The sequence below is a fragment of the Sordaria macrospora genome, chromosome 3 (assembly GCF_033870435.1).
Source record: "Sordaria macrospora chromosome 3, complete sequence".
Classification (NCBI taxonomy): Eukaryota; Fungi; Ascomycota; class Sordariomycetes; order Sordariales; family Sordariaceae; genus Sordaria; species Sordaria macrospora.
In genome coordinates, this window is record NC_089373.1 from 934,744 (window position 1) to 948,126 (window position 13,383).

Sequence of the window (13,383 nt, forward strand, 5' to 3'; positions counted from 1 at the left end):
GCTTGGCTCAACAAGGGCTAACCCCATGGAATCGTCGACTTTTTGAATATCTGAGATATATATCTCCACATCCGCCCGCCGTACTTAGTACTCAAGACACGCGGAAGAGATACAAAAAGTGTCTCATGAGAGTCACGAACTCGAACTTTGGTGTCTACCTCTACCTAACTGAAATACAAATACAAGGCAAGAAGTGAGTGCGCAGCTGCCCAAAAGAACAGTGTAGCGTAGCTTCCATGAAGTAAAATTACAAAAAAAAGGGGAAAGGTAGAATCAGGAAGCGACCATCCAGGAATCGAACCATTGTCTTTCGCTCTTGCCAGGAGATGCCGTACCCCTCGGTCTAACGGGAGCGATATTCTGATAGTCAGACTTACCACGCGGAATCGGATAGTTGAACGAACCTGAAACAAGCAAGTGACCAAACCCATATACTTCCTCCTGCCAAAGGAAAGGAGATACCCAGAGGAGGCAAAAGACCACATAGAAGCCATGGAGATAGGGTGTATAGTGAGTGAGTGTTTCAAAGAGGTTCATTACGAACTGGGCAGTTTGCTTCACTGCACTTCCAAATTCTCCCGAAGACATATCATCCAGATTCAAGCCAAGTTAGAAGGTTTGGATTCTCTAAGAGCTTAATCGTCCTACTTGTCTGTCCTTGAGCAGATACCATGGACGTAGAATGTCGATCCCATCTCAAATACCAAAAAAAAAGCATACATAGAAAGAGCTTTGTAATGAATATGATGCAATTAATTTTCATTGATGCCCACTAATGACTGCCTGCTCTGGTCTCAGATCATTCATTCATCTTTTCCGTTACGCCATTTACTTCCTTCCCTGTCATGACCATTCCATTTTGCTAGCCTCCGATGATTGAGATGATCCCTGACATTTTATCTCTCCAAAAGCAAATCACGGCAAGCGCCAGCAACCTTTACCACTTAGCAAGTGACTTCGCCAACCTGGTATCTATGTTCAGGACGCAATGCACCCCTCCATCCGTGCCTTGGGACACCAGTCCCACAAAGCAATGTAGATCACAAGAATGAACCCAGACTATGAAAATCAGATCCAACCCGCCTCCATATCGTCATGCTGTTGGCTCGCCTCGGTCAACGGATTCTTTCTAGGTCGGCCGCGTTTCTTCAGCGGCCCTTGCGGTCCCTTGGAATTGCTTCTTGGTGGCCTTCCTCTCCTCTTCAGAGCGGGTGACCCGTTAGGACCTGAGGCGCTTGCTTTCCTCTTTCTACCTCTTCCGGGACCAGTGCCTGGACCTGCCTCATCGTAGTCATCCTCTTCGCCCCCGCTCGACGGTGTCCCGGCGTCCATCATGTCCTCGTCCTCGTCTTCATCCTGAACAAGGAACTCCTTGTCAACATTCATGAGCTCCACGAACGCCTTGCACGTCTGCCTCATGCGCTCACGGGATACGAGACCGGTCATGATAGTCCCTAGTTCCTCCCAAACCTTGTCGCCGACGACGCCCTGGACTTTGGTCGGTGGACGAGATAGGTCTTTGCCCTGGATCTTGGCCTTCTGCTCGCGACGGTTGGTGCCCATGTTGTAAAGACGACGGAGGTAGGTGCGGACTTCCCAAACGGCGAGAAGGATCATGGACCCTGCTGTCAACTGGCGAAGGCGCTGAATGTCAATATCAGCCAATGTTGGTTGGGCAGGCTGAACAGGCACCATCGGCTGTTCATCGGGCTGCTCTCCTAGTGTAGGCGCAGGTGCTGGTGTCGGCTCGGGCTCAGGCGCGGGACCGTCGATAGCGTCCATGCGGACCTGGAAAACCTCCGACTCAATGATCTGAGCGATGGTTGACCCCGTTGATGTAACTAGCTTCTCCATCGTGTAAACAGTAGACTGGAGCTCGCCCACCGTCATGTACTCGAAGAAGGCCATGTTCTCGATGATGAATCGGGCATACTGAACGTGAGGAGGGATCTCCTCACCTGTCAGTTCGAGTTTCGACACATCAAAGTCCACCTGGGTGCAGAGCTTCTCCAGAAACTTCTGACGATTCTTGGACTTGCTGATCTTCAGTACCTCCATCATGAGATGAAGCTTAGGGGTGAATGGATTGACTGTTGCGCCACGCGGATCTTTGACAATATCGCGCTGATACGCGAATGCCGACTGTATCGCCTTGACGTATTCGCGTTCAACAACAGTTTCATGCTTTCCATGAAGTGACTTGTGCTCCAGAAAGGCGAGCTCAGAGATACGGGGATTAGACGAAGTCTCTAGAGTGATAAACGTCACGCCCGTTTCCTTGGGATGAACCAGACCTTGACGGTTAATGCTGGCAAGGACCTCAACTGCCAAGAAAGCATGCTCGTCCTGAGTCGCGGTGGCGATACGGATGATTTCCTTGAGGAATCGGTGAGTCGTCGCACTGGCCACATCATCATAGGTTGTGCCTCCGATCACAGTCAGCTCGCGTTTCTTCTTGCCTTTGCCATCGTCAGCCGCAGTTGCTGGGGCCTGTTCGGATCTCTTCTCCTCCGTAAAGAGGAACCCCTTGAAAGAACGCAAGACCATGGATTCCAGTACCGGATTCTGTTCGTCAAAGACTTGCTGGAATGTTGTGTAGACGTTGGCGGCCACGTAGTTCCTTGGAGAAGACTGACACACCAGGCCGACCGAGTCGAGTGCCGCTTTCCTCACATCCAAAGGTTGGATAGGGGACGCAAATGGCACCACGATATCAACCATAAGCTTTGATATCGAGGACCCTGTCATTTTAGGACCAAGCTTCGACTTGAACAGTTCAAAATGGCTATCAAGATTGCAATGCTTGCCAATCATACCCACGATCAGCGAGTATCGTTCAAACTGCTTCCTCGGCATCCCGTCCAGGGGCTTGTTCGGATTAGTGACGCGCATGTGGTTCATGGCCACCAAACTGGAGCACACGAGTCTTGCGAGATTGTCCGAGTTGTTTAGCCGCTCGCTAATAATCCAGAGGCATGCCACAATGTCATCAAGCAAGACTCTGGTAACCTTCGGAACGGCAGGCAAGAGTTTGTTGCGAACATCCGTAAGGAATTCGTCGTGAACGCTCGAGACCTGCGGGAGAACTAGTTTGTAGATGACAACGACTGCCCTCGAGACAACCAGGTCTTCGCTGCTGTTCATGCTATCGATATGAGGTTTGAGAAGTCGAAGCTGCTCAAACGTGAAAAGACTAGGATCAGCTTTCGCAAAAATCTGAAGGACCGTCAGAGCATCGCGGCCCGAAGGAACAGACGAGTCTCCCGACTCAGGGTTGTCCACCAGTTCGAACATGCTTGCAACCAGCTTCCTGCAGACTTCCAATGACGCCGCCGCCGATTTTGAATCCGGCGCTAAGAGAGTCTGCAAGACTTTGTCCAAGACGTTGGTGACGTTTCCTTGCTTCACGGTCTGAACCATCAAAGCAACATGGTCCGAGAGGGAGATCTGGGATAGAGCAGAGTTTTCGCCCTCCTGGAAGGGGAGAAACCATATCTCTTCGATAACCTGGCGAGCCAGGTCCCTTACGCTCTCCTCCGGATCTTGCACACGGTGAAGCAGACCATTTGCGATGGCACTGCGGACTGCCTTGCCCTTGTTTCGGAGATAGATATCCTTAGCAAGTTTCATAGCCCGCTTCCTGACTCCTGGTCCAGCATCAATGAACCGGTCAACCACAGTTCCGATCATCTTGGTCTCCAACTCTGGTCGCATGCTGATACACTTGCCAATTAGACCCAGTGCAGAGTCTCGCACCTGGGTTGACGAGTCATTCGAGCAGCGCAGAATGAGCTGGACTACCACAGAGTCGCCATCGAGAATGGACGGGTCCGTCTCCAGGACCTGATTGATACTCTTCAAACTCTTACTCCTGACTGTCGGCTGGTCGCTAGCCATCGAACCGAGCAAGATATTGAGAATACCACCGAACGATTCGCACAACTGCGACCGCAACAAGGTGATGGAATATGATAGTTTGGCCTGGTTAGGTGACACCTTCTTAAAAGAGTATTCGTTGGAGAGCCACCGGCGGTCTTGGATCATCTGTCGCAGCCTGTAGGCCAGCCTGCCAAACTCCTGATCGCGTTCGCGGTCATCGTCTTCACAAGAATCATACCCAGCACAAACTTTTGTGCCCCAATCTGAGATGATGAAGCTGATGGCGCTTGCGAGATGTGGGTCCTCGGTAAAGCGGCTTTCAAGCCATTCCAAGGTCGCCCGGTACGGACCAACCCACGCAACCATCGTTTCCGGGCGAGATCGCAGTTCCAGCGCTGAGGCAGCAAGATCCGACAGGAATAGTCCCAACTCATCCGCATCCCTAGCGTCCAAAGCATTCGCCGTCTTCCGGACATGACTGCGAAGTTTAGAGATCGCAGCGCCCATGGTGCCCATCAGTTCAAGCGCCATATTCTTGGCGGTGACGCTTGTCTTATCACCTTCTACCAGCTTAACCATCATGAAGTTCAACAGACGAAGTAGAAGTTCCGCTGCCGGCCAATCTGGGTTGTCCATGCAGGTTGTAAAGTCCTCCACGAAAAGATCAAGAAGGTTGCGGTACGGGGTATCGCCGGATTTTGTGGACGTCAACGCACGGTTCACAATGAAGTTAATGACATACGAAGCGTTACGCTTAGCGGTGTCAATCAAGGGCGTTGCAAGAGCGGTAAGCTCCTGGATTGCAGTCGAATGCTGAATCGCGCCGTGATCCTCATCACGAATGACAAACGACAGCTGCTTCCCAGCGGTGACTGCGCCTGCCAGTTCATCCTCTTCCTCGTCACCATCCGAGCGAGTAGCTTTGCCTCCGTGTGTTTTTGTCTCATCAACTTGTCCTGCGCTGGTTTGGACCAATCGCATGATCAGTGCAGAAACTGGCTGTATGCTGTTTCCGTCAACGAGCTTGAATGTCCTAGCACGTTTTCCCAGTGGCAGTTTTTCAAGTGATGTCAGAATCTCGTCAAAGATACCTTGCCGTTGTGCTGGGTTCAAATGAAAAATCTGCGATAACATGTCCATAGCCACCAGACGGAAGCCATCGAACTTCTGAGTATCAAGAACCGACTCCCTTTCTGCATGAGCGGTTTCGAGGAAAATAAGTTGTGAAGCCGTGAACTCCAGGGTGTTGGTGACCGTATCCGACGTGTCGATCTTGGCCAAAAGTACTGACATCTGCGAGAACAGCTTTTGACTATCGTTGAAGAGCGATGCAATCCTCTTCTTCTGGGTGGATAGTAACTTGAAGAGCTCTGCGGTGTTATCGGAACTCCTCAATTCAGCGACCGGAATCACGATACCGTCCATTACTCTTTTGAACAAGTTGAGTGACTGGTCGATTGTATCCTCTGAGTACAGCTGCTTGTCCTCACGCCCTCCACACATCATGCGTAACGCTGTCCTGGCAGCTTTGAGAGCTGCTTCCAACGCAGGAAGCTGCTGGAGCCACGAGTCAACATCAGCGACTACCCATGACTCCTCAACCTTGATTTCCAAAGAGTCGGCTTGCTTCAAGGCATTTTCGCAGAAACGAAGTAAGCGGAGAAGATCTTGGAGTGGAACTTTGTGAAAACAGTTCAGTTGCATGACCTTGGCCAGTAGCGTTTGGGCCTTGGTCTGGCACACTGCAGATAGCGTGCTTTCCCCGTCCCCAGTGAGCAGAACCCATTCGTTCGATGTGCGATTATGAACAGCGTAGTTCTCTGCCTCGAAAACTTGTTGTAGGAAAACCTTCAGCTCATGAAGGGCAGCGTTGCTTCGCTGCTGGAAACCCAAGCTCTCGCCGTACAGTTCCTCATCTAGGTCTTCTCGTTTCCGCTTCCGCTCCGAAAGGTTGACTAGCTCGTTAGGCTCATCGGGGATAGCCATATACTCACTCTTATCAAAGGTAGGCGCATGAGGCAACTCGATAGCAATAGCAACAGCTGGCCTCTGGGAGTTCGAGGAAGCCTGAGATGTCGACTTTGCCGGACTAACAACAAGAGCCGGCGCAGGAGGAGCAGCTGCCTCTTCACTAGGCCGTTCTGAAGCGACAGGTGGAGCTAATTCGGGAGGCGTCGAGAGTGTAGGCTGCTGTGGCGCTGGTTGAGGTGTCGGCTGTATGGGCGCAAATTGAAGTGGAGGCTGAGAGATAGGTGGCCGGGTTGAGACTGGCGGCTCACTTGACGAAATTCCCTGGCTCGCACTGGCTTGAAGAGCTGCCTGCGCCCTCTCGAGTTCGGCCCTGGTAGGTAACACTATCTCAAACCGGGCCCTGTTCTGCGAATGCGCTTGACGGTTCTTCGGAGCGTTGGTAGGAGTCTGTCTCTCAGCTTTATGTTTGACTTCAGGCTGAAGGACCGGCGACTCTTGTTTGATGGGCATGGGCGTAGTCCGCTCGACTTTCGGTTGCTGGCCATTTGCGAAGGTCATGCAGGGAGTATCTGGCGTTGGGTACCTGAACGGTATCGACGTCTGCTCGTAAACCATTTTTGAGAATGGAGAGAGTGTAGATGCCAACGAGGCTATTGGGGCAACAGCAGAAGCGCCAGCGCTGCTAGATGCTCTCGGTCCAGTCTTGAACTTGCTGTAGAGGTAGGTGGTCAGTCCCAACTCTTCCTCACTTGTTCGTCAAAACGTACAACTCTGTGATCTTCGCCCTCTCTATCAAGTGTTGAACCTGACTGAGAGTTTGTTGAACGCGTTTGCTCGGACCTGTGTTGTGAACTTCTTGATTGAGGCCATCAAAGTCCTGGGTGTTGAGGAGGTCGAGTACGCTGGGGGCAGGCGACGCAGCTCCGATCGAAGGTGTAGGCAACATACCTAGAGGTGAAGACGTGTAATGTTAGAACCAGAGTATAGCTTTACTTGCGCCTGAAGATATTGGAGCGAAGACGAGAGCGAATACGTATGAAGATATACGGGGGGAAGAGAGCAAACATGGAGCGTCGCAGAGTTGGGATGGTTTGATCTTACTTGGATCGAAAGGGACGATCGAGGTGAAAGGCGTATATGGCAGCGCTTCATACAACGCGAACGGTCTCGTGAATCCGCCAGCTTGTTGCGTCGAGGACGCGGGCGCGCCCTGAGAGCCATGGTAGTCTGGGATGTTGGGATCCATGGTGTGGTGGTGTGGCTGTTCGTATGCCACATTTACTGTTGCTGCTTAATCACTTTGACAGCAGCATTAGCGCATGGTGATCTTGATGGCTCTAGTCGGCGCAAGTGTCGTTCCAGCCGGAGGGCATCGACGGCAGAAGCAGCAGCGGCAGGAGCAGGAGAGGCAGCACGTAAGGACTCGGGAGCCCAAAGTTCAGACGGGAGCGGAATTCGTTGCCATGCGATCCGACGCTTTCGGCGGAATCGTGTTGTCGCGGAGGGCCTTTGTCTCGCGGTTTGGTCTGGGCGCGTCGAACTTGGAGAATTGGAAGGACGGATGCTAGGTAAGGAAAGGAAATCAAGCTGCAGGCACAAGTATGTCCATGTCGCATCGATTTGGAAGGATCACAGCCCTGGGAGACTCCTGCCTAAAATGAAGATAGAAATTGGGTCGGGCAGGAATAAAGATACGTCAATGTTGAAGTTCAAGATCGGAAGGTGAGGTTCAGGTACCCAAACTCAAGGAAAGTCCAATGGACCCAAATGTTTCCCCAGATCCGCAAAGCAGGGCAGGCGCAATCCAATGCGACCAACCAACAATCGCCAACACGGGAAACAGCCCTGTGAGCTTGGTACTGGAGGTACGGCGCGCAGTAACGCTAATTCAAGTCCCCGAACCCCGGTCGGTAGCACCTGCCATGCCGTGCCGTGGCCGCCCCGTGCTTGTCCAGCTTGCCCTGGATTTGCGTGTTGGCGCGCTCCTCGCCGTGGAGGTCGTGCTTGCCGCGTCTGGCTTGCAATTCCAACACCCAGAACCACGGCCTGCGCTGGAGCCTGGCGATTGGTCCCACCTGCCGTGCCAGCATGCGTGATTCAAGCGACGGTTGTGCTTTCCGTCGTCACTCGTCATCGCCCGTGGCAGGTGCTAGCCTGCCCCGGCTGTCATTGTCGCTGCCGTAGTCGTTTCCGCTGCCAAGTTTTGCCTGCCAGGAAGCAGACCAGGAGGGTCCAAGTTTTCTAGCGTCCAATCAACTGCCATCGTTTGCCGTCCCATCGATCGTCGTGCAGGCCCATTGTAAATCTTGAAGTCCCCAATCCATACATAGCGAATTGTTTACTGCGAAAACAACAAGAAAATCGAACTGACGATATCGATCAGACAAACCACCATCCCGGCACAAACACCACATCTGACAAAACAGCGACAATGGCTGCCATCGGATCCCTCATTTTCTGCACAGACTGCGGCAACCTGTTGCCCGTCTCCAAGGGCAGCGAGAAGAACATTCTTCACTGCGAGTGCTGCGGTGCAGAAAACAGAGGTGCGCAATGCGATTTCCCAAAACTCGTTTCCCCGGTCGTTGTCGTTTGGAAAGCGTTCAAGGAGAAGCTTTCATCTAGAAAAAGGGTGTGTTGGTAGACCAAACAGCTGACCGTTCATCTTGTCTCAGATCGTCCCTCCAGAACCGTCGTCACCAAGTCGAAGCCGTCCGATTTCCCCTCGCTTTTGCGCCAGAAGCTTGATGTCACCCAGACCGTCGTAAGACACGAGCTCAACACCGAGAGAATCGACTCCAACACCGAGTGCCCCAAGTGCGGCAAGCGCGGTATCCGTTACTCCGAAGTCCAGCAGAGAAGTGCCGACGAAGGTTCAACAATTCTTTACAACTGCGACTGCGGTGAGAGGTATGCGACACCGGACGCTTTTAGTTGTGGGTTGTCCTGTCTTTGTGCTAACTCGATGTCCACAGATGGTCGGTCAACAACTGAGCGCAAAGAGCGCATCGATTTACGAAATTGGGATGCTATTTGGGTTCGCGCATCGTTTTGGATCAAACGATATATGGGACAGCTAGCACCAGCAATGGCAAGCCGAGACTTAGTAATGATGGCTTTGCCTTGTTACAACTACAACAACGATACCCCTTCTTTTTTGTCAGGACCGACGACCAGTCGCATTGGTATTATCCTGAGAGAGAAGAGACATAGACACTTTTTGAAATACCCATTCATCCATCCATGATTCGCCCCGAAAAGAAACAAGCAACCAACGAAACAACACGAGAAACTCTACTCCATCTTTACAACGCCTTGCTAGCAACCTCGGGTATCAACGCGTATTCAGCCTGACCGCTCTGCTCAAACTCGGCCATATCCAGCGCAACAATAACACTCTCGCGAACAACCTTCTCCTTGTCGTGGAGGAACTTCAGCAGCGTCGCCTCGACACCCTCCTCGTCACCAAGACTGCCAAGAGCCTCGGCGGCCTCGTGGCGGACCATACTGACCTCGTTGAGGTCGCTGAGGGCCTCGGTCAGGGCAGGGATGGAAGCGGGATGCGAAAGCTGTCCGAAAACAAAGGCGATCTCGTGGCGGAACAGGGCGGACGTGTCCTTGAGACCCTTGGCAAGGGCCAGGACGGCGGGAACGGCAGTGGGGAGGTCGGGAGGAGAGGCCAGGTCGCGGAGGGCGAACATGGCGCGATATCTCTTGAAGAGGGGGATCGATGTGTCTAGTAGTTTCTTCTCGAGCGTCTCGACTGTTTGCTTCTCGTCGTCTTCGGCCATGGGAGGGGCGGGATCAACCGAGGCGAAGTCACTGGAATGGTAGTTTATGCGGTTAGCTCAGGCCGCGTGCGCAAATGTGACTGCCAATCAATTTGATGGGATGGAATGCCGGCGTTGTAGAAATGGTGTTTGCATCGTCGTCGCAAGTGTACGTTACCTTTGGCGCAGCTTCTCCTGCTTCCTCTGCTCCGAGTTCTCCCACTCTATCCTCTCGATAGCGATCTCGCACGTCTCCTTAACAGAAACGTCCTCGCCCTCGCGGGTGAGGTACTTCTGGAGCACGTTCAAGCTGTCGGCGTTGCCCAGCGCACCCAGCGCCTCGGCGGCCTCGTGTCTGCACATGGGGTCCTCCTGCAGGTCCTCGAGCACCTGCGTAAGGTAGGGGATAGCCGCATCGTTGCCAGTCTGTCCGAGGCAGTAGGCCAGCTCGTGCTTGAGGAGGGCCGAGGGGGAAGAGAAGGCGGCGGCAATGGCCTCGATGGCCGAAAGAGACTCGGCGGTGCCCTTGTTCTGGACGGCAAGGTGCTTGAGCGAGAAGAGGGCGCGGAACCGGATGGGCAGTGGGGTCGTCTCGGAGCAGAGGCTCTCGCGCAGGCTAGCGATGGTGGCAGACATTGTGGGCGAAACTTGTGTCGGACTTTCTCGGAATTGATTCGCGAATTACGCAATGGGAGGAGAAATTTGCGAGTCAATCGCAAGTTGAACCCAGAGAGAACGAGCAAGGGGCGTAGATAAACAGGTGGAATAGATGGATCAGGAAACGGGACGGGAGACAGAGCACTTTGGAGGAGGACGACGACGACCTGGACGATGGACTCGAAGATCTGATAAGAAAAGCGTGGGGCACCTGCCGCACTGCGAATTGCCATGCCCCCCAGGCACTTTTGGGCTTTGGCGGGGTGCTAAAATTTTTAGAGGGGCATTTGCTAGTGCGCGATAACGATAAGAGCCTTTTTGGTGGACCCTCTTGGCCAGCAGGGTTCCATTGCAGCCCGCCAGGGGCACAGTGGTTCAAGATTCCATTGCTTGGCAAGGGTACCTTATCGCGATGTCGCAAAGCTTTTGGAAAACTGGAACACAGAGAAAGATGCCAACAGAGACAGGATGTTGGTATGGCACCAATTGGTATGACAGATGCATATATCAATTGAGATATCAAGTGTGGCCTTTAGCAGAGACATGACAAAGCGTTGACAATTGTAGCCACAGAGAAGCAGCCCTAAGAAACTGAGGAGTGAAGATTGTATGTTCCGGTTGGTTTCATCAAGCAAGACAGTATATTTGAACTGGGTATATTCGTATCGTTCGGTTTGTTTTAGAGAGCTCTAGTCGGTCTTGACATTCAGCACTCTGCATCCAAGAGCGCAAATGGGTTGTTAGATCGCGGTCTTGCCTCAGGCTCTTGCGAGTTCTTCCGCTTGTTCGACTTTTGTTGCTTTTTGGGCTGCATGATAGCCTCCAGCTGGGGTACCATGTCGTCCTGATCGGCGCATATCTTTGTCAAGCAGGACAGTCCCCTTTTGTCGATGATCAGCTGAAGCATCTCTGGGAAGTTGAAGATGGTCGGGAAATCCGGGAGAGAAGGAAGCCTGGATAAGCAATCTTGCAATTCCTTCAGGGCGGGCGATAGCCCCTTGCCCTGAGTGGCCGCGTACTGCATTATTTGTTGCAGCATCCTGAGGGAATAATAAGTCGCCTGACATTGAGCAAGAAAGTGAACACACTCCCAAGAGGTTATGTCGAGCTTCTCGTCCACTGCCTGCTGGAGTAGCTTCAGGCTGAGTGGCTGGACCTTCCCTTGGCTGGTTGTCATGACCACGTCCTGATAGACGGAGAGTGTCATCCAAACCGCCTTGGAGTTTTTCACGTTCTTGATGATCAATGACAAGACATCCTCAAGCACAGCTGCGTCCATCTCAACCTCTGAGATAGGCGGGACCTTGATAGGTGTTCCTGCTGATGGCTGATCAAGCCTCCTAAATTCGGCAACCGTCGGTATTGGCGACCCAGTCACTGTCTGGAGTATACCGTATGCCAGTTGCCTGATGTCCTTGCTTGATTCCCACGCACTGGTTCGAGTCGGAGAGTCCAACAGGAAAGGGAGGTACATCGCCGGCTTCTTATCCCGACATCGAAGAACGATTTCTGATATCCGGGGGTCCAACACGACGGATGCTTCGACCGGGATCTGAGACCCCGTTTCAGGGGAGAGATACTGCTCAATAAACTCCTTGTGCGCGCCTGGATAGGCTGCAATGGAGTACTTGCTCTTGGCTTTGGAGACCGCTTGCTCAAGAGTGATGTGCGGGTCCATTATGAGCTCAAACGCCAGACACGAAAGGCCATCCTCAGGCTGCAGCGAGAGACGCTCACAAATGTCAGAACTCTTGAATTGCAAGCCGGTAAGCTCTGTGCCGGCTGGGTTGGATTCAATATCCGAGAAGAAGACGACGCTGCCGTTGGGTCCAAGGTTGTGAACGAGCAGGTCCGAATCAGACGTCAGAACTGTCCCGCCATGTTCCCGGACATACTGGGCGCAGAAGACGTCGGCCTCTCCCGGCACAACCTTTGTTTGTGAGGCGTTATGCTCGGACTGTCTCAGAGCGTCGATGATGGAGGGAACGAAGAATGCCGGTGGCGGTGGGCTCACTCCGCTGTGACTTGGTTGTGCCTCGGGGAACAGGTCGACTCTCCTGTTGGAATTCCAGCCAGTGCGGCCCTGTGTCATTCCATTTGCGTATTTGCGATGAAACCCTTGCAGATCCTTGGAGGTTCTCATGAGCCTCTTGGTCCGTTCATCCGTCTTGGACGTAGGAAGGTAGCCATCGAAAAATATCCTCGAACTTCGAAAGCCATGGCGAAAATTAGCATGCTGACGGGAGAGTTTGGGCCAAGGAGTTCGGATTACATTGTGAGACCGCACGCTCTGACCCTCTCAAGCCATTCAAGAGTAGTCCGGCTTAGCAGCTCGTAGGTAGGCTGCTCAAAGGGACTGTTCTTGATGGTTTTTATTCGACAGAGATTCAAGATGTGATATGCAAGTGCAGGTCCATCGATGACCAGGTTGCTTGGTTGGATTGCGCCTCGCTGGGCATAAGGCTCCAAATGTTTCCTGAGGTGTGGAATGCCCATATTCGGTTGATGATCTTGATATCCTCGTCTGCCGCTTGGTTTTTGGTAGGCGCGGTCCCAGCGATGTGGTGAGTTCTGGTCCCTTCCGAACGGCGTGACTCGTGAGTCTTCCGTAGGCGGCGGTCCTGGGTGGGAATTTATCCTGGCAACGTGAGGGCGTATTAGTATGTTAAGGGTCTCCTGCCAAGCGATTGCTCGGAGTGTGGTTGAAACTTCGGAACATCAGAATCGTGACTGGCTTCTTTGAAGTGTTGGTGTGTTTCGACATGAAGTTAGACAGTGCGAATTGGAATTTGATGCCCTCTTCGTTGATCGTGGGGTTCCATGGTGTTTGGCATCTTTTATGAAGAACGTATCTCGCTGAGTTCCTGTTCTTTGAACCTAGGAATCATGGCAGTAGCTCCGCTCTGAGGCTGTCATTAAGTTATCTGCCACCATTGACTTTGACCTGCAAGAAACAGGATGGAAACGACGACGCTTTTCATGGCACCTTGCTGATGCCGCCTTCATGCTAGTGACCAGTTAAGAATGGAAGGAGCATGGACCGTGGTAGGCATCTTTGCCGCCTTGTGTCTATTGCCCTTGACAGTCACTTCCCAGGAAAATTTCC

General features: G+C 52.6%; 4 protein-coding genes across 4 annotated transcripts; 1 reads left to right on the plus strand and 3 right to left on the minus strand.

Moving 5' to 3' along the window:
- Positions 1–634: 634 nt before the first annotated feature.
- On the minus strand, positions 635–7,584 carry SMAC4_01734 (uncharacterized protein). The gene is made up of 3 exons (XM_003348664.2): positions 6,952–7,584; positions 6,618–6,798; positions 635–6,562 (listed from the first exon to the last, which is right to left on the minus strand). Exons 1-3 carry the CDS (start codon positions 7,094–7,096, stop codon positions 1,069–1,071), a joined length of 5,820 nt encoding a protein of 1,939 aa, XP_003348712.1. The 5' UTR covers positions 7,097–7,584; the 3' UTR covers positions 635–1,068.
- Positions 7,585–8,185: 601 nt separating this feature from the next.
- Positions 8,186–8,966, plus strand: SMAC4_01735 (uncharacterized protein). Its single transcript, XM_003348665.2, has 3 exons — positions 8,186–8,396; positions 8,526–8,760; positions 8,826–8,966. Exons 1-3 carry the CDS (start codon positions 8,282–8,284, stop codon positions 8,842–8,844), a joined length of 369 nt encoding a protein of 122 aa, XP_003348713.1. The 5' UTR covers positions 8,186–8,281; the 3' UTR covers positions 8,845–8,966.
- Positions 8,967–9,055: 89 nt separating this feature from the next.
- Positions 9,056–10,456, minus strand: SMAC4_01737 (uncharacterized protein). The gene is made up of 2 exons (XM_003348666.2): positions 9,799–10,456; positions 9,056–9,672 (listed from the first exon to the last, which is right to left on the minus strand). Exons 1-2 carry the CDS (start codon positions 10,254–10,256, stop codon positions 9,156–9,158), a joined length of 975 nt encoding a protein of 324 aa, XP_003348714.2. The 5' UTR covers positions 10,257–10,456; the 3' UTR covers positions 9,056–9,155.
- Positions 10,457–10,846: 390 nt separating this feature from the next.
- Positions 10,847–12,997, minus strand: SMAC4_01738 (uncharacterized protein). Its single transcript, XM_066089639.1, has 2 exons — positions 12,550–12,997; positions 10,847–12,484 (listed from the first exon to the last, which is right to left on the minus strand). Exons 1-2 carry the CDS (start codon positions 12,771–12,773, stop codon positions 10,984–10,986), a joined length of 1,725 nt encoding a protein of 574 aa, XP_065946402.1. The 5' UTR covers positions 12,774–12,997; the 3' UTR covers positions 10,847–10,983.
- Between the last annotated feature and the right edge of the window lie 386 nt (positions 12,998–13,383).